This window comes from Rhinatrema bivittatum, chromosome 5, assembly GCF_901001135.1.
Source record: "Rhinatrema bivittatum chromosome 5, aRhiBiv1.1, whole genome shotgun sequence".
NCBI classification, from domain to species: domain Eukaryota; kingdom Metazoa; phylum Chordata; class Amphibia; order Gymnophiona; family Rhinatrematidae; genus Rhinatrema; species Rhinatrema bivittatum.
Window position 1 is genome coordinate 84570537 of NC_042619.1, and position 23561 is coordinate 84594097.

The 23561-nt window shown below is 41.8% G+C and overlaps 1 protein-coding gene across 4 annotated transcripts in view; it reads right to left on the reverse strand.

The window, feature by feature from the left end:
- MICU2 (mitochondrial calcium uptake 2) overlaps positions 1–22848 on the reverse strand; it is a 537628-nt gene extending 514780 nt beyond the window's left edge. Inside the window, exon 1 of one of the 4 annotated variants that reach the window (XM_029602536.1) lies at positions 22505–22843. In XM_029602536.1, coding sequence (XP_029458396.1) covers positions 22505–22717 — 213 coding nt within the window. In that variant the 5' untranslated portion in view covers positions 22718–22843. Of the gene's footprint in view, positions 1–22504 lie in introns of all 4 variants that reach the window. The other 3 variants (XM_029602534.1, XM_029602535.1, XM_029602537.1) reach the window with 3 other exon arrangements.
- Between the last annotated feature and the right edge of the window lie 713 nt (positions 22849–23561).

A 23561-nucleotide genomic window follows, 5' to 3' on the forward strand; every position in this document is an offset into this window, starting at 1 on the left:
GTTTTGTAGTATTTGTAAAGGATGGATAGTGTTTTTAGGTAAACCTAGGAGGAGGGAGTTACAGTAATCGAGTTTGGAGAAAATGGTAGTTTGAAGAACTACCATTTTCACATCACCTCATCTTCCCACTCCTGAGCATCCTTTATGTCCTTCCAGTCTTTGTCTTATCTCTAGCATAAGTGAGAGAGGAAGACAGTGTGTACCGAGCACTAAATGTGACTTATTCAGAGTGCCAAGAGCAGCAGCAGCAGTAGCACTAGTAGTAGTAGTAAAGCTCTAGCAGCCACATGCAGCAGACAAAGTAATTAATCAAGCTGGCAGCCCACATCATACAAGCTTCTTCCTTCTCCTGCACTTGTAATATAGAGAGTACTGGTTTATTATAATGAATATATGGGTCTTTGCCCGCTTTCCCTTTATTTTAAAATTTGAAAGAGACACTGGTAGGATTTTAGTGTTTCCCTAGCTCTTCTCTTGACTATACAAGTCCTCTCTATTCCTGCAATGTCTGCCATGTGAAGTCATGCCTTCATTAGCATTTGTTAATAAGAGTGTACCTTGGGCTTGAAAAGGTTTGGAAACGCTGTATCATGTAACAAGCTGGTAGTGGTCTGTGTGCGCAGTAAAGTCAGATCTGATGTTTGTAGGGACTGAAGGGTAGGCTTAGAAAGAGAGTAGGTTTTTCCTGTGCTACCAAATGACAATATTGGTGGCCAATATGGCCTCTGCTGGGAGACAGTTCCAGAGCCAGGGGAGGAAGACAGAGGTGAGGTGCTTGCAGGTTTGGGACATCCCATCATTTTTGGGAGTGGGGAGACACAGGATGCATGTTTTGGACCTCAAGCTCCAGGCAAGTTTGTAGGGAAAAGGCAGTCTTTCAGATAGGAAGGGCTAAGCACTGTAGTAATTTAGGTGATGCATAGGGCTTTAAAATGGCCCAGAAGGGGATAGGAAGCTAGTGGAGATCACAGAATTGGGGAGATGTGGTCCCTGTACTTGCATCCCAATAGCATTCAGGCATCAGCATTCTGTATTAGTTAAAGGTGACAGAGGAGTTTCTGGGGGAAGACACGTACAGTGTGTTACAGTAGTCCAGTCATGAAAAGACAAAATGGCCAAGTGGTCTTTCTCCAGGTATGGTTTTGTTTGAGTTGCCTGAGGTGGGAGAGGGCGATTCTTGTCACTGTAGTGATTTATGAGTCCAAAAGTAGCTTGGAGTCCCGGATGTCATCCAGACTCGTCCTCAGGTTTTACTGTAAAGGGGAATCACTGATCTTGAGTTTGTGGTCATTAGGTGGGGCAGGGGTTATATCTAGGACTAGCACCTCTGTTTTGCTGGTGTTGAGTTTGTTTCATGAATATGGCCCATTTCCAGATTTCTGAGAACCAGTTTTGTGTACTGCAGTGTCTGTCGGATCCCAGTGATAGAAGATCTAATGTCATCAACATAATCAAAATACTGGAGCTCAGATTTTTTACTTTCATCAAGCAGGGGTCTGAGGTAGATGTTGAACACAGTTAGTGAGAGAATAGATTCCTGAGGGACACCGAATTGCAGGGATTTTGTAGATGAGAAAGCATCCCCCATGATGACTTGCTGCATTCTTCTCTTTACAAATGACTGGAACCAGTTTAGGCTAATAGAAGGGTGTTTGGAGATAGTCTTGTAGTTGTCTAGAATCCTGGGGTCAAGAAAGGGTTTCTTAATGAGGAGGGGGTTGAACAGCAGTTTTCTTTAGCATGGCTGGCATGACATGTCAGTTAGGGAATGGTTTATTATTTGAGCAATCCAGCTGGAGAGACTGAGTTTGGCTGCTTTGATTAGTTTGGTTGGGCAGGGATCTATAGTGAGCTGTGCGATAGGTTGAGATCGGTATGTTAAGGATATGGTTGCTGGAGACGTCTTGGAAATGGAAGAGTGTGAGCTAGCTGCGAGGGGGGTTTCTTGGGAATATTGGTGGATTCAGGGAAAGGTGCTTCAGGTGTACCTATATTTGGACTGGCTAGGTCTGGGCGTAGCTTTAGAATTTTGTTATTGAAATGGCAGGCAATGCTTTCTCATTCATTGGCAGTGAACAGAGAGATGTCCTGCTTGGTGCTTGACTGAAGGTAGTCTTCATGAACAGTTCTTTGGAGCTTCTCTCAGCATTGACAATAAATAGAATTTTTTTGTTTTTTGCGAAGACAACAGTTCTGTTGTAGGCAACTCTGTTCTACCTTGCTATGCTAAATGCCATTAACAGTCTTCCTGAGCTGGTGCATCATGCCCCTTCTCTGGCTATATTCAAATCCCACAAAATCCTATCTTTTAGAGGTTTATTTTCAAATTTAAAATCTGATTCTTTGCAATTGTTTCCTTGTCAATTTTAACTGTGTGCACTGTAATAACTACATTTCTTGAAATCTGTCTTATCTGCATATCTTCAGTAGACATAGGCACAAATAGAGCAGGGACTGTCTGTGTGTATCTATACAGCACTGCATGCAAGGTAGCACTATAGAAATAAGAAGTAGAACTCCACTAATGGTTTATATTTTTATACAGTAAAGCTGGATATTGTATTTTGTTCCATCATTTTATTTATTTTCATATTTATATCCTGCTATATTTGGTCAAGTATGTAAATACTAACATATAAATATGTTCATGGAATGTTAAGTATAAATGAAGAATACAAAAGTCAAGACAAGTATTACATTTAAATTGTTCATAAAATATTAGAATTCGTTATTTGCAACTTTATTATAAACTCTGCCACCAACTAAATGTTATTTATAATAAATTCCTTAGTATGTTAAGCCTTTCAAGATTCTTTTCAACAGAGTTAATCACAGTTCCCTATATTAGAATGCACAGACCCAAATGGATAGCATCATTTTATCCCAATATAAATATTTTGTGGATAAAAAATATAAGCTATTCCGACTAAGAATTTTGGTAGAGTCCCAGGACCAGAACTACCACATTGTAACAATGCTGGTTAATATATTGTTATTAATAAATAGCACACAGGCTCTCTGACTGATGCAAAAGACAGTATTAGTTCTTGGCACAGGTTAAACAAAATGCTGAAGCCAAATTTTGAATGATACTAGAACTGCAAGCATACATGTGCAACCTAGTGAGCAAAAACTAACAGCTACTCAACTGAGGTTAACTATATTAAATGAAACACAAGCAATAAGGGCTCTTCTAGTGATTGTGTCTCTGCATTTTGGCTATGATCCAAGTTGCAGGGTCAGTCTTTTCTTGGTCTTTTGGCTGAGTTGGAAAACCTGTATAATATGGGAAGTTAAAAATCCTGCCATCCAACCCCTTTCAGGCACATGATGATGACAACCATTACCAACACAGGAGGATTAAACTGCCTGCTTAAAAATAGGCCTTTATTGGGTACGTTTATTTCCAGTACCGAGAAAGCCTTTGATAGTGCTAAACAGACTTTTCATTAAAAAATTACAAGTGACTCATTTCAGAGACATTTGTATTGAGGCTACATGGAGTTGAAACCTAATTTTTAATTTTTTTCTTTAGGAAGTAAGCGTATTTGTTGGTTTTAATTCTAAAATCAGATGGCCTATGTGCATGGATGAAAGACTAAAAATCCATAGGCAGAAGTTTTTCTAGGAAAAAAACAAATGTACAACCTTTTCACAGGTTTACATTAAAAATGGAAAAAAAATGCCACAATTCTAGTATCCAAGCTATAAGGTTCTAAATACATAAATATGGAGTTGCACAAAAATGCCATTCAACAACATCTTGTTTGATCTCTTACAACAGACATGAACCATATCACCAGTTTGTGATTCAATTCACAAAGTTCAACACTGCAATAGTCCATAGACAACTTCAGCACAGGCAATTTACATTTCTTTACATAACTAAAAAACTTAAACTCAGGTGTTGATCTGCAACTTTAGATTCAGCTTGGTGACCTATGGTAAAATGTTAGCGATGGGCCAGTTTTAACAATGATGTTGTTGATCTATTTTAATTCCCATCTGGAATTACAGTTTGTGCACTCAACCAAATTATGATTAATTCATCATCCTCATAAAAAGCTGTCACCTCTAGGAATGCAAAAAAATAAAAATGTCATTGAAGAACAATGATGTCATCCTACTGAATATTTACATTACAGAAGCAAAATACTGTACAGTCAAAAGGCTAAATAAATGTTCAGCATAGTCTGATCGTGTTGCAACACATTTTGTGCATGCTAGTTCATTCATAGTCAATGACTTGCAAATAATTTTCAACAGCACAAGTATCAGGCAAGCAAAAACTAGAAAGTTCACCAGATACAAAAAAAGGAATGTAAGAGGGGCAAAATAAGGCTCTGTTGCTTTTCTTCTATTTAGTTCCTTTGGAAAATATCTTCTGAAAGAAATATTTTAATTATTTTACCTTAAGCAAAAAAATGTGAAATACATTTTTTAAAGCCTTGCTTTTTAAGGCCATTTTAAATAAGTAGGCTTTTTGTAGCACAAAAAAAACATGGTACAAGCCATTATTTCTTGCTCCCTACAAAACTATGATCAGCTTTTGTGCATCCGACCTCATGTTTAGAAACAGTATTTGGAGATTGAGAGACTAATGGACCTGTTTCATACCCTTTATTTTTGAGGCCCATCTATAACTCTTCTAGTTCTGCTATATCATTTTTGAAATGAGACTAGAATTACATTCAGTACTCAAGATGTGGTTGCATCATGGATTTATATAGAGGTATTATTATTGCCACAGTTATGTTTTCTATTTCCTTTCTGAATAATTCCTAATATTTGCAATCGCTAGTTTATTTGATTTATCTTCCTGCTGCACACTGAGCTGAAAATGTCTATGTATTGTCTGCAATGACTCCGAAGCCTTTTTCCTGAGTGGTAATGTCTAAAGTGGAACCCAGGATTGTGTACAACATAATTAGGATTTTTATTTGAGCCCTGATAAGTGCTGTTAGAGGGAATGCTGATGCTGGAAAGCAAAAAGAAAACCAGCAACAGTCTGTCAAAAGCAGAGAGAGAAAAAACATTTCTAAGAGAGGGGACTTATCCATGCAGAAGCTCAGACAAAAAAAGATTAAGGGGCTCATGAGGCAGCATACACATGGGATTTCCCACACATGCTTGGTAGAAAAAAACTTTACTGAGCTAGATAGATGGATCCATTCAGCGCCAAAATGTCATCACCCCACATCATGGCTAATTCAGCCCTGTTTGTCAATAGAGAAACTGACAAATTACTCCTACTCTTTTATTTCCTGTCCTTCAAATATTCACCAGTTACAAAATAGGACATTGCCTTCTATTTTGGACTGGTGAATAGTTAAAGGATGGGAAATGAAGAGTAAGAGAAATTTCTTCAGAAGTCTAATGAATGACTTTACCAAACACTTTCAGAAAATCCAAATACACTATAATCAACAGGCTTGCTCTTATCTACATGCTTATTTACACCTTTAAAGAATTCTAATAGATTAGTAAGGCACGACCTCTTTGTTAAATCCATGCTCTCCATATGCCCAGTAATTCTGCCCTTAACAACAGTTTCCACCATTTTGCACAGCACCATCAGGCTCACGGTTTATAGTTTCCTGGAGCCCACCTTGCCATCAGGTCCTGATTTCTTACTAGTCAATTTGTCAATTATTTGCTCTAGCATCTCTTCAAGATTCAATGATTTATTTTAGTTCCTCTGAATCATCACCTACAAAGAATGGTTCCAGGATGGGTCTCTCTCCAACATCTTCTGCAGTGAAGATCAAAGAATTCATTAGGTGTTTCTTTGCTATGGACTTATTCTCCCTGCGCACCCCTTTTGTCCCAGTCATCTAAAGGTCCAACCAACTCCTTTACAGGTTTATTGCTTTTGACATACTTGAAAAAGATTTTATTAATATCTTTTTGGCTTTAATAGCTTCTTTCACAGCACCATTTAGCCATGCTGGTAGTTGTCTAGTCCAGTGATTCTCAGCCTTTTTTCTATCAGGACACACCTGAGAGATGACAGTCACATGCATGACACACTGAACACATGACCATCATGGGACTTAATATAAGCTTATGCTCCTCATCCACAGGAGTCCCCCACTTCCTAACAATGGGTGCAGAGCAGAACTAAGTCATTTCCCTGTACAACTCACCATACAAAAAAGATATTCTGACGTCATCTGAATAACAGCATCACAAACAAACAAGCCCTATTCTGTACATGTCTATCAAACCTGCCATACCTCAGCAACAATAATTCCAAAAAATGAAACAGCAATAGCTCTACCCATGAAAAGGCAGCAGCTCACCACCAGTGCAATATTGAGAAAATACAACAAATAAGGCTGATACAAACGTCTAGAAAAGTACCTCATCTCAGTCACACACACAGAACACAGACAGGCCTGCCTTCACCAAATATAGAATAAAAGACCACAAATACAAATGTGGAAACAAATCCTGGAATGGAAACTGGAAGACCACCTTCTGCATTCAGTGCAAAACTGGAGACTAGAAACAAAAATATATTTCCTCCTACACTAAGCAAAGTTCAAAGAGAGAAGAAAAGCATATTTTCAAAACTGCCATAGTATGGCCCTTGTACCAGTCACTCTCCTGCATGTCCCCATCACCTCTCACTTCTCCCAACTACTCAATCATCCCTTCATACGTGCATATCTCTGTGCAACATTCCCGACACCCCCCACCCACATCTTCTTATCCGTGCTCCCTCTCTCCCCTGTTCAATTCTTTCTGTCCTTCCCTACCCAGAATGCCTGACCATCTCTCTTACCCTTTCCTGCTCAGCATCCCCCACCCCACCCTCAACCCAGCAGCCCCACACCTCCATCTCTCTCTCCACTTTCACCTGTCTTCCCTGCCCAGCAGCCCCCAATCCCTCCCTCCCTCCTCCACTTCTCCCTACCCAGCAACCCCAGGGCTCCTTTCCCCCACCCTTCCTATCCAGCAGACTCCTGAATCCCTATCTCCCCATGCCTTCCTGCCCAGTAGACTCGAACTATCTTCCCATGCTTTCCTGCACAGTACATTTCCCCCCTCCTCCTGGATCCCAGCCAGCAGAAAAGATTTCAAGCCAAACCAGTCTCCTTCCCTCTTTATCAGCAACAGATGAGGGCAGAAAGCACTGAGGAGAAGAACACGAGGAAGCAGCAGCAGCAGATCTACAGAGCATGCACCTTTCTCCCTTGTGCTCCTGCTTTCACATCCAGGCCCCATGGGATGTAGGGAGCATCAGCAGCCTCACTACCAGACCAGGCAGAAGATAGTTTGTGTCCTGCTGGGCCCATACGAACAGGAGTTGGTGATATCATGCACTGATCTGGATGAAGAAGGATGGAACAACTTCCCACTGGCCAGGAAGAAGAGAAGGAAGCAAGAGCTGCTTCCTGTCATACCCAATAAGAAAGAAGTCCGCCAACTCCTGCCCAGACTGAAGAGGAAAGATCAGTCTTCTGCTGGATCTGCGACACACCTCCCGGGACTTCGCAACACACTACTGTGCCCCGACACACCTGTTGAGAACCACTGGTCTAGTCTTCAGTTGACCTTTATCACCTTATCTGGGCTTCCAAGATAACATATTTAGGAGTTCTTTCTGCAAGAAAATGTCTTATATCCAGGTCATGTTCATTAATTTTCTGTGAACCCTGTGTTTCAGTACACTAGGCCAGACACATGAGAGTGCTATGGCAGAGTTGTGGACCCCACTATCAGACACAGGCACATGAAAGCTCAGAGAAACTGAAATTGATGTGCTGAGGAAAACTGAGTGCTGGCATCCAGAGCTGTGGAGACAGCAGTCACTCACAGAGCACAAGCCACATGGTTGACTTGGAGGACAGGAAGAAGGCACTGCCAGCTTTTTTACCAAGGTCCCATGAGCAAGAGAACACCAATTTCATCTGTATACCCTCTGGGAATATAGACTTTTAACCCTCACAACTGGATATTTTAGCTTTCTAATATACTCATTTAATTATAAATGTTTTCAAAGTTAAATGCTACTGCAGCAGTTATTATTCATCTGCCAATAATTATATGAAATTTGCCTACATTATGACCACTATTGACAAGCGGCTCCACAACTTCTCTTGCACCAGATGCTGCATTCCGCTAAGAACATAATCAGAGTCTCCTCTCATTGGTTACAGGATCAGCTGCTCCATGATGCAGTCATTTATTACATCTATAAAATTTAAACTCCTAGCATGTCCTGATGAAACTATTCACCCAATCAACATTAGGGTAATTGAAACCTCCATTTTTCCAATCTTAGTTTCTTATCTAATCTGTTAGCATTTCACATTCGGGATTCATCAGCCTGGTCAGATGGGTGATATAATCCCACTGTTATAATTTTCCCAGTTGTGCAAGGAATTTCTAGTGATAGATATTGCAAAATGCAGATTGTTTTCTACAGAACTTTTATCCTATTTAATTCTATGCTGTCCTTAACCTATAACACCATCCTGTCACCAGTTCAATTTGCTCTGTTATTTAATATATTTCATCTCTGGTACCACAGGGTCCCATTACCCTCCTTTCACCAAGTCTCTGCCTATCTATACCTTCATTTAGTGCTATACATTCTAACTCACCAATCATATTTTTTAGAATTCTGGTACTTTAATATTGGCACCTAAATGTATTTTTGTTATTATTCACAATCTGCTCGTTATTAGCAGTAGATTCAGGTAATTTGAAATCATTCATATTTGCTGCTCTTTCCATATCCTCTATATTAAGATACTCTAATTTTCCTGTGCCAACAGTATTCCTTGAAGATCTGACTTCAAACCATGAGCTCCTGGATGGCTGTCAGCTTTACCACATGACCTAGTTTAAAAACTGCTCTCTCTCTCTAATTGATGATACCTAATTGATGATTCTGGTTAGAATGGAACATATTCCATCAGAAAAGGCTGCTCCTTTACCAAAATGTTCTCCAGTTCCTAATTAATCTAAAGCCATCCTCCCTGTACCACTATCTTATCCATGCATTGTATTTTTATTTATTTATATTCTGCTTTTTGGCACTTCAAAACGGATTATACTCAGGTATTGTAGGTATTTCCCTATCCCCAGAGGGCTTACATTGAGTCTCTGGGGCTTGTTCTGCCAGAGATATGGAAACTGAAAATTCCCCTATAACCCTTAAGTAGTGATCCCTCTAGAGCAGGTATAAGGCAAATTTGGAAGGAAGACTGGGAAAGCTAGTACTGCAACTGTCTGTACTGCACCTGTTATGTGAATAAATGCAGGCTTCAGTTTCCAGCGTTGTTAATCTGGTAGCTTTCAAGAACATTAAAATTCACAAGAGAAAAAAAAACAAACAACTTGACAGAACTGTTTCTGTAACTACTTAAGCCTCTTCTGCAGAGGAAGGTTGTATCAACCTGCATTGGTTGGACTAACATACAGCTCGATACAGTAACATTCAGTTGAAGTTTTCTCGTCTGTAACGAGCTCCCTGCGCACAATTCGGACGCGTAAGGCAAATCAGCGATACAGTTTCCAGTTTCGCGCGTCCGTAGCGCTTCTTAAAACAGACGCGTAACCCTTCCCGCACCCGGCATGTAAATGAACGAATTAGCTGTATAATGAAGGAATTAGCTATTCCCCTCCGATACCGTAACGTGCGCTCAAGTTATCTCATTAGTAACGCACTGTTTTGCCGCGGCCGTAACGTGTTAGTTTACCGCCTCCCCCTAGTAGGAGTTAGGACTGTGAGTCTAGTAACAAATCCATCGACTCCGCTTAAGACACTCAAAAACAATAAAACACAATTAAAAAAAAAAGCGATACAGAGATGATCGAGAAAATGTAATGATGTGGGACACATAAAACCTGTCAGAAGAAAAAAAAAATTTTAAATACCTGTCTGAGGGCCGCGTCGGTCCAGGCTGCCGGCGGGATCCGGGGGGCCGGTGGTCGCGTGTTAAATCTAGGCCGCGGGCGGGTGGGCGCCTGTTCCAGGCGGCGGCGGCAGCGGCGGCAGGGGGACACGCGATAGTTCGAGACGGCCGGCGGGCGGCGGGTGGTCGCGTGTTAAATCTAGGCCGGGTCGCACAGACGCGCATTCATCCAGGCGGAGGAGCCGGCGGCGCCTGTGCGACCCCTGCGTTTCGGCGCTCAAGGCAGTCACATGCCGTGACGTAACGCCTTGAGCGCCGAAACGCAGGGGTCGCACAGGCGCGCATTCATTCACTGCCGGTGGGGGCTGCCGGAGAGGCAACCCCCACCGGCAGTGAATGAATTCATTCATCCAGGCGGAGGAGCCGGCTGCTTTCGCCACCGGCTCCTCCGCCTGGATGAATGAATGCGCGCCTGTGCGACCCCTGCGTTTCGGCGCTCAAGGCAGTCACATGCCGTGACGTCACGCCTTGAGCACCGAAACGCAGGGGTCGCACAGGCGCGCATTCATTCATCCAGGCGGAGGAGCCGGTGGCGAAAGCAGCCGGCTCCTCCGCCTGGATGAATGAATTCATTCACTGCCGGTGGGGGTTGCCTCTCCGGCAGCCCCCACCGGCAGTGAATGAATGAATGTGCGCCTGTGCGGACCTGGCCTAGATTTAACACGCGACCACCCGCCGGCCGTCTCGAACTAACGCGTGTCGTCCCGCCGCCGCTGCCGCCGCGCCCACCCGCCCGCGGCCTAGATTTAACACGCGACCACCGGCCCCCCGGATCCCGCCGGCCGCCTGGACCCACGCGGCCCTCCGACAGGTATTTACAAATTTTGATTTTTACACTTCCTGGTGCCTGTCATTTCAAATGTCATTTGAAATGACAGGTACCAGCGCACCCAGGTTACTGTATAGGCGCTGTATTAAGCGCCTATACAGTAAAATGGGTTACGCGGCCATAACCCTTCCCTACCGCTTTAAAGCCGCGGCATGCATTTGCATGCGATTAGAGGAGAGTATCGGGGAGTTAGTGAAGAGAACTGTGCGTGCGGGGAGGAAGGGTGCGCCTGACACTACCGCACTGTTTTTACCGCGGCCTTACTGGATCGAGCCGATAGTAACATAGGAATGGCGGCAGAAAAGGACCGAAATGGTCCATCCAGTCTGCCCAGCAAGCTTCTTATGGTAGTATCTGCCATGCTGTGCAGGTTACCCCTATGTTTCTCTTTCACTGGGTGATGAGCCTTCTTGAAATTTCAGACAGTGCTGCTTGAATTGTTTTACATATGGACTTGGCTGTAGAAGCAGTTCTGTGCTTTTTCCCTTATGCCGTGTATCAATACTCCAGACCGTAAAAGTCAGGGCCTCTTTTTGGTTGTCAACTGAATCCCTTACCTCCCCACCCCCCACCATCATCAAAGCGGAGTGTGATGTTGCAGTTGTGTCAAGAGAATCAAGGCTTTTTGGTTAAGGATAGTAATCCAATGCCTTATGTTAAGGGTAGTAACTGCTGCTCTGTGCAGGTTATTTCCAGGTTTATCAGTTTCCCAGACTGTAAAAGCTGGGGCACAAATGCCACAGAATCTTAAATACAGTAGAAACAAACATCAGTTCCCTTCCTATGTAAAAGACATGCTGAGGCACTGGTTTAGTTCTGGCTCAAAGGAATACAATCTCTCTTCCGGGTGCACCAATACCATTTTCTGTAAAATCCCACTCCACTTTCTGTGTGTGATTTTCGCTCATCCATTATAATTACATTAAATTAATTAAAACATTCTCTAAATTGTCTCAAACCATCTAGTTATGCAGTATATTGCTGAAGTTCTCACTTGAAATCATTTGTACATCTAAGTGTCAAGAATCTGTACCCATGCAAGAGAATAAGCCTTAAGCAAAGTAAATCAGTAAACTTATGCAAAGTGCATGGAAACTGAACAAGTGTGTCTATATTTTGGTAAATCCAAGGCTAGAAAAATATTAGAAAATCTCAGGCATCAGCAAGTAATTTTAGAAGCCAGGTAGTGATGCTCAACTTTGGTCTTTGAGTTCCACAAGAAGAATTTTTCCAGAAAAGCCAAAAGTATGCAAAAAAACAAATATATGTTTACTATCTCTCAAATAATTGTAGAAATCCTGAAAACCCTGCACATAAAACCTGAGGAACAGAATTCACGATTTCTGAACTAGGGATGTAGAGCAGTTGGAACGGGCAGGTGAGATACGCAGCTGCCCGAAGCACCAATGTATCCCATCAGGGCTTGGGACACCAGCGCTTCATATTGTTAACTGTAGCAGCTTATAGTTTTCTGAGGTCTTACACAGTTGCAACATCCAAGGGGGTTCCCTTCTTCTCTCTTCCTCCTCCCCACCCTTCAGCCCCATGATGTGCCTCTTCCTTTCCTACAGCTTTTCTTCCTCCCCCCCCCGCCCAAAACAATCTCTCCCCATAATATACCTCTTTTCCACTTCTGTCCTCCATGCATATCTTTTTTCATATATCCCCTAGTCTCTGCTTTTAAGGAGGCCAACAGCATGGGTGTGGGGGCTCGCAAGAAACGTTCTTCCTGGGCTCCCCTTCTCCAACATACTTCCTACTCAGAAAAGAAGGGAGCAAAGAAGAGGAGTGAAGCAGGACCGGGGACTCAAGCAATTCCCTTTGCACTGCTGAATTAATTCTTGTACAAATAAAGATTTCTCACAAATAATGGGACTAGTGAAGGCAAGATTTACTGTGATAGTAGCCCAGCAACCATCATAATGCACAGGGTTCCAGAATGTGTGTCTGGTAACCTGGAAGAGCTGCTGCTTCTTCGTGCTAAAAAGATTTAATCATCGGTTGCTTAGGGCCATGTCTCTCTGATTCTCATTAAGCTAGTAACTAAAATAGTTATTTTTAAATAGTGATACTTAGCTTAACTGTTGGTAATTGAGTGCTGTAAAACAGCTTTCTCTGCTATTAGCTGCCGCTCAGTTCCGCTGGTTGCCGCGATGAACTTGACTGTGAAAAAGGCTCCTTACAGGTCCGCGACTGTAGTCGCTAACTATTTGAAGTCCTGTTGTTGGTTCCCTTTCAGGCAAGTTTAATATCGCACACTGTGTGGACACCCGACGCTGCAGAGTTTCAGAATTATTCCTTCCTCAGGGGTACAGTGAACTTGTGTGCTGTAGATTGTGGAGTTGTGCGGCTTATGCTGGCGAGAGAGAAAGATTAAACAACCCTCACCTAATAGCAGAGAAAGCTGTTTTATAGCACTCAATTACCAACAGTTAAGCTAAGTATCACTATCTAAAAATAACTATTTTAGTTACTAGCTTAACGAGAATCAGAGATATGGCCCTAAGCAACAGATGATTAAATCTTTAGCACGAAGAAGCAGCAGCTCTTCCAGGTTACCAGACACACATTCTGGAACCCTGTGCATTATGATGGTTGCTGGGCTACTATCACAGTAAATCTTGCCTTCACTAGTCCCATTATTTGTGAGAAATCTTTATTTGTGCATATTATATTTTTTCTTTTCTCACATCAAGAGGTTATTTTTATATAATATTGTTACATTACTTACCTAATATGGCAGCACATGATTGGAAAAACATTTTTAGTTATACATCAGACCATGTAGCTAGTATAGCTCAAGAAGTTTCCCTGTTTTCTGATGTACCCACACCAGTATCCACCAGAGACATATTGGGAGACCTCACAAGACTACAAAAAAGGTCTATTAGAGCAGAATTACATGGCGTAACCCTTATGTTAAACAACAAATAACACCTAAGGGGCTTAGAATACAAAAGGAGCCCTTAATGTTCACAGAGTAGATTTTTTATCTAAGTGGGCTGCCATTTTAAATAAATTCTCTCTTGACCTTATGTTGCTCATCATAGAGTACACAAAAACCACCACAGAAAAAATTAAAGCTGAAATTGTAGTGTTGGAAAAAGAGTATAAACAACAAGTTCCTTTGGAAACTTCACAAAAAAACATTGGAAGAGTTACAAAACACCATAGACAAATTCAAAAGTGATATTAAACGTAATAAAATTACGAAATTCAAGAGAGACCAACACGATTATGAGACCTCCAATGTGTATCCGTGGTTGGATCGGAAGGAAGAAGACACTCAGCAGAAACTTCAGAAAAAAGTCACATTTACGTCCTTGGATGACTCATCAGTTGAAGACAACACAGATAACAGACAGACACATTCACAAGGGAAGACTTTTTTAGACCACCGTTGTCAGCAACCCAAAAAAATGAGAAATTATGGCAAAAAAAACTATAGTCAACAAAATCAAGACAATGACACACAATGGCACAAGCCATTCACCAGGTCGCAGAATAATCAGCAGTAATTAATTTATCACAATTATCAGTTGTCAGCACAAGAAGAACAAGTACTCAATAGAGGACTATCTTTTGTACCAACTAGCTTACATGATCCATTTGAAAGTAGAATCACACTTCACAGATTTTTTCGATTGTTACAAATAAAATTATTTTTTTCACAAATACAGGAAAATACAATAGATATGTCAATTGTGAAAAATAGTTCTTATTGGATGCCATCAGGCCCAGTTGACACGCAGATCAAGGCGTTTCAAACTCTTGTATTGCAGGATCTATCACAAGAAGAATCACGTAATTCACATATATATTTTAATTTATCAACATCAGAGAAGATGGCATTACAGTCTGTGTCACAAAACCAACAAATAGTCATTAAGCCAGCTGATAAAGGAGGGGCCATTGTTATTATGAACACGAGCGATTATAAGGCCAAAATTCAACAACAGCTCAACAATACTCAATTTTATCAGAAATTAAACATTGATCCTACCATAGAATTACAATCACGGATTCAGAAAATGTTGGGAGAAGCAAAAGGAAAAGGTTTCTTAACATCTAAAGAACTAGCATTTCTAGATGTGCAATACCCACGGATTCCAGTCGTCTATGGCAGTGATTTTCAACCAGTGTGCCACGGTACACTAGTGTGCCGCGACACATGGTCGGGTGTGCCGCGGGGAAAGTTCCCCAAACTATAGTGCCCCCTGTGCAGGGCCAGCGGAAGCACTAGGCGAACTAGGCGATCGCCTAGGCTAGGGCGCCAGCTTCCCGGGGGCGGCACTGCCCCGGTAAAATTAAGAGAGCCGCGCTTTCAAGCATGTGAGTCCTTTGCTGTCAGCCCGGGCGAAACGCGGCAGGACAGCTGGAGTCAGCGGCACCGGGCGTGCTCTCTTCTTCCCGCCCCCCCCCCCCCCGCGGTCCGGAAGAGGAAGTGGAGAGCATCGGGTGCCTGCGCGGAAGAAGAGACCACACTAGCGTGGTCTCTTCTTCCCGCGCAGGCACCCGATGCTCTCCACTTCCTCTTCCGCGGGGGGAGGAGAAGAGAGCACGCCGGGCATGACTGGAGTCAGCCGGGTGCCTGCGCGGGAGTTATCGGGTGCCTGCGCGGGAGTCTTCCCGCGCAGGCACCCGATGCTCTCCACTTCCTCTTCCGGGCCGCGGGAAGAAGAGAGCACGCCGGTGCCTGCGCGGGAAGAAGAGGCCACGCTAGTGTCCGACGGGAAGAAGACTGCAGCGCGGCTCGGAGGAAAATGGAGTTTCAACCGCGGCCGATGGGACTCCGCCTCCGCGAGGGCTGAAAATGAAGAGGTTAGCGTTGGGAGGAGGCTGCTGCTGCTGCTAGTTCCCGGGGTGGGGGAGAGAGATAGTGAATGAACGAGCAAGCATGTGTGTTTGAGATCCTGTGTGTGTGAGTGAGAGATTGCATGTATGTGAATGATTGAGAGCCTGTGTATGTGAAAGAGAGTATGTCTGTGATTGAGAGCCTGCCTGTGAGAGAGAGAGCATGAATGTAAGTTTACCATTGGGAACCTGTATGTGTAAGTTTGTGTGAAAGAGTATGTGTGTATGATTGAGATCCTTTGTGTGTGAGAGAAATCATGTGTATGTATGATTAAGAGCCTGTGTGTATAAGTAAGAGAGAGATCATGTGTGTCTGTGTCTGATTGACAGCTGGTTTAGGTGATGGAGCATGTGAGTATGTGATTGAGAGCCTGTGTGTAAATGAGAGAAAGAGAGGACATGTTTGTAAGCATGTGAATGAAAGTCTGTGTGTGAGAGAAAAAGACAGCATGTATTTATGTGATTGAAAGCCTGTGTGTGTGTGTGTGTGTGTAAGCGTGAAAAGATAGACAGCATGTGTGTAAATGTGTAATTAAGAGCCTATATGAGAGAGAAAAAACATGTATATATGTGAGTACTGAGAGCATGTGTGTATAGGTGTGTCATTGAGAGCCAGTGTGAGAGAGAGCGCTGGTATGTGACTGAGAGAGGAGAAAGTTCCAAGCAAACCACCCCACCTCCTGCTAATTCAGAACAATCTCAGGACACCTGGATATCAAATGTTCCCAGGTATGCAGAGCAAAAAAATTTTTGTATCCTTATTATTTTTCATTACTGGGTCTTTGTGTCTGCTATTTTTAAATATTTTGTTGGTATCTGGAAATGTTTTATATGAGTTTTTAATTATTGGATATTCCACTCATCAGCTGTTTCGAAATATGTTCTTTTTGTTAGTACAGTTTTACTGCTGATGATTTTATATTTCTTGATTTGTTTTATAAGGATGGGTAATGTTTCTTTTTTCCTTTGTTACACTGCATACAGAGACTCTGGCTTGTTGCAGTTTCCAATTCAGTTTTTTCTGCATGCTTCTTGTTATGCGTTTTGGTCTCTTTATTCTATGTTAGGTGAGGGACAGCACGTGATTCAGGTGAGGTTTTCTGCTGGCGTGTTGTTTCTGTGTAGGACTCTATAGCAGCCTGACTTGGTCCGTTTTCCTAATAGGAGATGTATTGGTGTCTTAAGGCCTGGTGTAATATTTCAGAGACTTATTGTACTTTAAAAGTGTGATCTTACATAAAATGCACACATTTACTTGTATTTAGTTTTAAACATATTGTATGGCTCTCATGGAATTACATTTTAAAATATGTGGCGTTTATGGCTCTCTCAGCCAAAAAGGTTCCTGACCCCTGGTATAGAGCTTAGCCACTACTGCTGCTTCTGGTGTGTACTACAGCCTGCATGGAAGAAGAGTAAGAGAGCTGCTGGAGGGGGTAAGTAAAGATGGCTTTTTAAGTTCATTTTTCTTGATTGACTGCCATTTTAATTATTTAATATTATGTGATGTGTCTGCTTTTTTTGTTTGAGCAACAAGTATAGCTTTGGTTTATGTTTATTTTATATATTTTTATTTATTTATTTATAAAAGAGTTTCTATACCGTCGATAAGACAAATCATCTCAATGGTTTACATGGCATAAAAATGTCAAATAAGTGTTCTGTTATAAATACAGACTTCGTTATTTTCATTAATGCACAATGTAAGTTAATTGTGTGTGGAGGCGGGGGGGGCGGCATAGCTGACGTTTCGCCTAGGGCGCCTAATACCCTTGCACCGGCCCTGCCCCTGTGTTTTGTTCCCCTACGATGCGCAGTCACGCTTCCTACAGTGTAGGAGCCTTGTACAATAACACATGCGCGAGCTTTGAACGCTCGACTGTTACTTCGAGAGAATTTCTGGATTTTTAAACTCAATACTGTTGAACCAATAGGGCTCAATGAAAGAATTAATTGGTTCTCCATGACATAATAGTATATTTTCCACAATACAATTCTCAGTAGTACTCATGTGGGTTGTTTAATCACAACCGTGGTCGTCTTTCAGTAATGTTTTCAGCTGACCTGCGGCTTTCACGGGTTTTTTGAGTTAAAAAGACAGCGCATGCACAGCGATACATCAGACGCTGTCCGAACCCCTGTGTTGACAGGAAGATTCCTTTAAACAATTCGCTGACTTAAACCAGGGTAAGTCCGATATGTGAACTTTCATAACCATCAGTTCATTCCACAGTAAATCTTGCTTCACTAGTCCCATTATTTGTGAGAAATCTTTATTTGTGCATATTATATTTTTTCTTTTCTCACATCAAGAGGTTAATTCTTGTGGCAGCCTGGCAGGCAAGGAGAGGATCCCATGGCAGCAGTGGAGATATTCTTTAGTGGCTGACAAGAGAACACTGCTGACTGCAAACACTTCTCCTTACTGGACCGAAATGGGGAAAAATGCTAGTAAGGTATCAGATTGCCCCATTTCAGAATATGGGCACCAGCACTGAAATTTTAGGTGCCTGAAGAATTTTCATCCCTAGGTAAATCTGCAGAGAGCTTTTGTAATCTTGTATGGTACAAATAACCCATAATCAACCAACTATATGATGTAGACAACTCACTCTAAGCTCTTGTATAAGGTATGTAAAAAATATATATATATATAATAAAAATGATGTAGTTAATATAAACTAAAGACCAATCTTTTATGTATGAAGACACACTTTCTGCAGTGCAAAATGAGTGGTTGTTTCTTATGAAAAGGAATAGACAGTATTTTAAAATTCTGCAAATGTTTGCATATTTGTTCAAATATCAATATAACCACAGTGAATAATAATTTAAAACTAGCAGGAAAGCCTGTCAAAAATGACAGGGGACCCCTTGGAGCCACATATTTTCTCAAGTTTCCTTGTCGTTGTATAGTGATGCTTAATAAAAATAAATTTGTATTCCTTGAACCCACACATCTAGAAATTTTCCTAAATGATAAAGAAGGACGAGATGTTATTACAACAGATTAAAATCCTGGTTATAAAGATAATTACTCCACATTATTTCATGTTTGTATGAAAAAGTTTCCTATTTTACTATTGCTATAGCCTCCCATAATGTGGACTTTATTTAGGAGTACATGTATAATTCTTTTTCTTCTGAAGTACATATGTATATTGATATATATGAATGTCACTTAAATTTTCTTTTTCTTTATTCATTGTAAAATGTTTAAGAAAATGTAATAAACAATAAATTAAAAAAAAAAATGACAGGGGACAGTGGCACTGCTCTTATATAATCCCACCGCCTGCACCAACATAATACCCCTCCCCCAATAACATTTATTTCTATGCTTAACACCCTCCCTCCCCAGTACTCCTTCCACAAAATCAGTGCTCCACCACCACCCTTACAACACAAGCCCTATCCCCAATCCAATTTTAAACACACTTTAGGTCACCCATGTACACCAGCACCCTACCTTATCCCAGGGCAAGCTCAGCCCCAGCTGAACCACATCTCCTCCTTCCCCTGTTCTACATGATCACCTGAGGGAAATAGTTCTCGCTATTTACAATTAGTGCTAAGATTTCTAGTTCTAATTACTACTGTTCGTGCAGCCTGTCAAACAGATTCAGCTGCTAATTAATTCATCTGCTATCTCTTCATGATTTTGCAACCAAGAATTTTCTGTGCTCACCTCCGCTTTCTTGAAGTTCATTACAGTTTTAGCCTCCCCAACCCTCTCCAAGGGACTGTAGGCATCCACCCCCTTTCCGTATTAAGATATATTTCCTGTCATTGTTCCTGAGTCTACATTATGACCTTTTGTTCTAGAACTTCCTTTCCACTGAAAAATGTTTGCTTCAACTGTATTATTATTTAGGTAGCTGAATGTCTATCATATCTCCCCCCTCTCTCCTCTTTTCTAGGGTATAAATAATTAGATCTATACCCTAGAAGACAGAAGAGGCCTGAGAGAGTAGCCTAGTGGTTAAAGCGGCAGGCTGAGAAGCCAGAATTAAAATCCTGCTGATGGACCTTGTGACTTTGGACAAGTCACTTCACCCTCTTTTGTCTCAGGTAGATTGTAAGCGCTCTGGGAACAGGAAAATTCCTAATGTACCTGAATTTAACACACCTTGAGCTTCCAGTGAAAAGAGGTGAATTAAATCCAAAAATAAATGAGCCTCATCTCAGTCAACAGGCTTCTGATGTAGAAAATGCAACAGTTTAGTAGTCTTTCTATGGACCATATCCACTCTACATAGTTACAGAGACAACTGGACATAATCCAAATGAGATCTCACTTTTTTCTACTAGTTATGCCTCTACTTATTTATTCTAGCATCCCTTTGGCTGGGACACTGTTCTACTGCACTGTTTTACTACCTTGAAATCACCAAATATGATCAAACTGAGTCTTGTTTCTGTTCCGTAGATGTCAATAACTCATCCCCCAAAATGCATAAATTCTGCATTTTTTTAAGTATTGAAACATAGTTGCCAAGTAACTGACCACTCCTTGATATGTTAGATCACTTCTGAAGCTGTCTATTCCTTCAGGCATGTCCACTCTTTTGCAGTTTTTAGAAACATCTACAAAAAGAAACTCTCCTTCAAACCCCTTTACACTCTACAATATTGCTCAAAAAGGTATTAAACAAAATCAGGCCCAGGAACAATCTTTGATGCAGGACACTCACCACTTTTCTTTCTTCAGAGTGAACTCCATTTACTATGTTCTCTCATCTATCCCTCAACCACTTTCTACTCCAGTCCACCACTTTAGTTCCATAGCCTAGACCAGTGGTCCCCAACCCTGTCCTGGGGGCCCACCAGTCAGTCTGGTTTTCAGGATATCCACAATGAATATGCATGAGAGAAAATTTGCATGTTATGGAGGCAATGCATGCAGATTTTTCTCTCATGCATATTCATTGTGGATATCCTGAAAACCCGACTGGCTGATGGGCCCCCAGGACAGGGTTGGGGACCACTGTCCTAGACCACTCATCATATTTATGAGCCACCTATATGAGAAAGTATTACAGGCTTTGCTGAAATCCAGGTATACTGAATCCAGCATCCACCTTTGATCTAATTCTCTGATCACAAAGAAATTGATCACATTTCTCTGACATAATCTCCCTCTGGTAAAATCCTTGTTGCTTTGGATCCCACAACCTGCCAGATTCAAGACCATCCTTTCCTTCAGAAGAGTCTCCATTCATTTTTCCACTCTCAAAGTCAGACTAACCAAGCCAGGAGGTAGTTTCTAACTTCCTACCTCTCTGTAGTGTAGTGAGTTTATAAAAGTTGATAAATAAGAAAAATAAGTTATCTTAGCGCATGAATAAAATATACTGTGAACTGGTTCAAACTGCAACAGCTGTAAGCTAGTTGCCTAGGCAACTAGCTTAATTATGATGACATTTGGTAATCAAGTTCATGACATACAAAAATATCCACCTACTGGCTCCCATTGACCTACAGATCCCTCTCCAACTACATAATTCGTCAAGACCGACAAGAGATGCATACAAAGGATCGCTACAGATACCACCGCCCAAATCTACCAGACACTGCACGCTAAGAAATCGGGCTTTCTCTACAGCCATTCCACCAACATGGAACTCCATCCCCACAAACCTCAGACTGGAAACATGCATCTCAACCTTCAAAAAAAGACTAAAGACATGGATTTTCACACAAGCATTCCCGGACTCCAACTGATTCATTTCATCCACGCCACTCCTTATCTCCGCCCACTCTATAATCAATTATCTCCACTATCGTTTTTACATGTTTGAATTATAATCTGTCCTTTCTCTTCCTTCCCCGCCAAGTTCTAATTACCCTGTTATATGTAACTGCATTTTCCGCACCACTGTTTTAGTTTATGTTTCACAATGCACCCCTGTTTTATGTGAACCAGCATGATGTGACTGCGATCTCGAATGCTGGTATATAAAAACCTGAAATAAATAAAAATAAATAAAATGTACAACAGTGATGGGCTTTCACATTATTACCAGACAACATTCACTGCTTTGCTTTTTCAGCATGAGTAGATATTTCATGAATGTTCTGCAAACGAGTGAATAAACCAAGACCATACAAACATTTAACGTCAAATTGTTCCAATGTTTTTAAGAAAAGGATTATACCTCTTATTCCTTCAATATTGGTGAAAATGGAATATGCTGCAATTAAATTATGGCAACCATGGCAGATTCACTCAACAACAACATAAGCAAATAGTCCAACAATCTGCAACTGTTACAAATGCCTGAGATACTTTCTTCTTTCTTTCTTTATAAATTTTTTATATACCGCGGCACGTTAAAAACATCACCTCAGTTTACAATAAACAATAATTCAGCAACTAGCTTTACATTCTAATGATCATAGAACAAAACAAATACAAGAAATTCAATGAATGAAAGAAACATATAATACAAGTTAAACAAGCCTAAAATGGGTAATAATATAGAAGGTAAAAATAATTCTCTAGGGATATTCAAACAATAGTAGTAAGGAGAATCCAAAATTCTTGTGTGCAAAGTTTACAATAACCTGGGTCAATTAACCAGAGAAGAAAGAGCATTAGCACAGCTCTAGCAAAATGCTCCTTCTATACATTTTGGAGCCTAAAGGCTCAGACACCTGTCCCACAGCTGCCCTTCCCTCACCGGTTTGTCCTGGTTCCAATAATGTCACGCTTCTCACACACACACACCTCAGATTACTCTCTTGAGCTGCCTTGTGCGTGCTGTACTCTACAGAGTAAAACCACGAACCAAATCAAAATAAAGTTTGGTTACTGAGTGCATCCCCTTGGCACCCCTCGTTTACATAGCCAGACACCTGCCACTGCTGTCAGGTGAGGAGAGCCCCTTACCTGTGCCCACACTGTGCAGAACCGGGGACCACTGCCCGCGCTCCCTCGCCGGTCTTTCCAGGCCCGGCCGCACCCGTACCACACCGCGCCGCTCCCGAGCAACAGCAGCACGCCGGCCGGGGGACCAGCGCCTAGCGTCGCTGGCGTCCCGCGGGGCCGTAGCCCGCTCAAGCCCCGGCTCAGTCCGCTCACTGCCGCTCTCCAAGTTGCCATCTTCGCGGAAGTGGTAGAATCTCGCGAGAGCGAACAAATGCCCGGAGGACTCGCGAACGAATTGACTGACTAGCGCGCGCTGGAACAAGCTACTGAAGCCGATGCTGGCAGTCAGGATATTACGGATCGTCCACACTCTCACCTATGCCCGTGCTGCTCTTCGCTATCAGTTTTCCTTTTTGTCATCAAAAACGGTTTTCCCCACCTATCGCCATCCTTCAGTTTAAATAAAGTAGCAATGAAGGCTGACTTTTCTCTCTAGCCAAATCTCCATCTAAAAGTTTTGCAGTGTTGACCCGTGGGCTTAATGACATTTTTAGTTTGTAAGAAGTCTGGTGGGACTTCTCCCAGGCTAGGAAAGACCTGCCTTTCTGCACCTCAGAAAGAACAGAGGAAGGTGGTATGCCAGTGCCAAGACCTTCTGGTGTTTACCTCAGATTTGGAGAAGAAATGTATTTATTTATTTAAGGGCATTTCTATATCGTCTTTTACAATATAATATTGAACAAAACGGTTTACAATAATAGTAAAAATAAAAATACATCAAATCAGTCCTAAAATAATAGTAAAATACAAACTGGAGTACATAAACTTAAAAAGTAAAATATAAATTAAAATTGTTTTTGAGAAGATCTAGGAAGACGTGTTTGGCTGCCCCTCTACTTGCTCACTCCAGAGTGCAACCCTCCCATCAGGAATTTGTCAGAGACAAAGAGAGTATTGAAGATCAACTAACTGACGGGCGATACAGTAACGTGCGCTCCGGCGCGCACTGTTAGCCCGCGTTTGGCCGTGTGTTTTCAACGTGCTATTTTTACCCCTTATACAGTAAGGGGTAAAAATA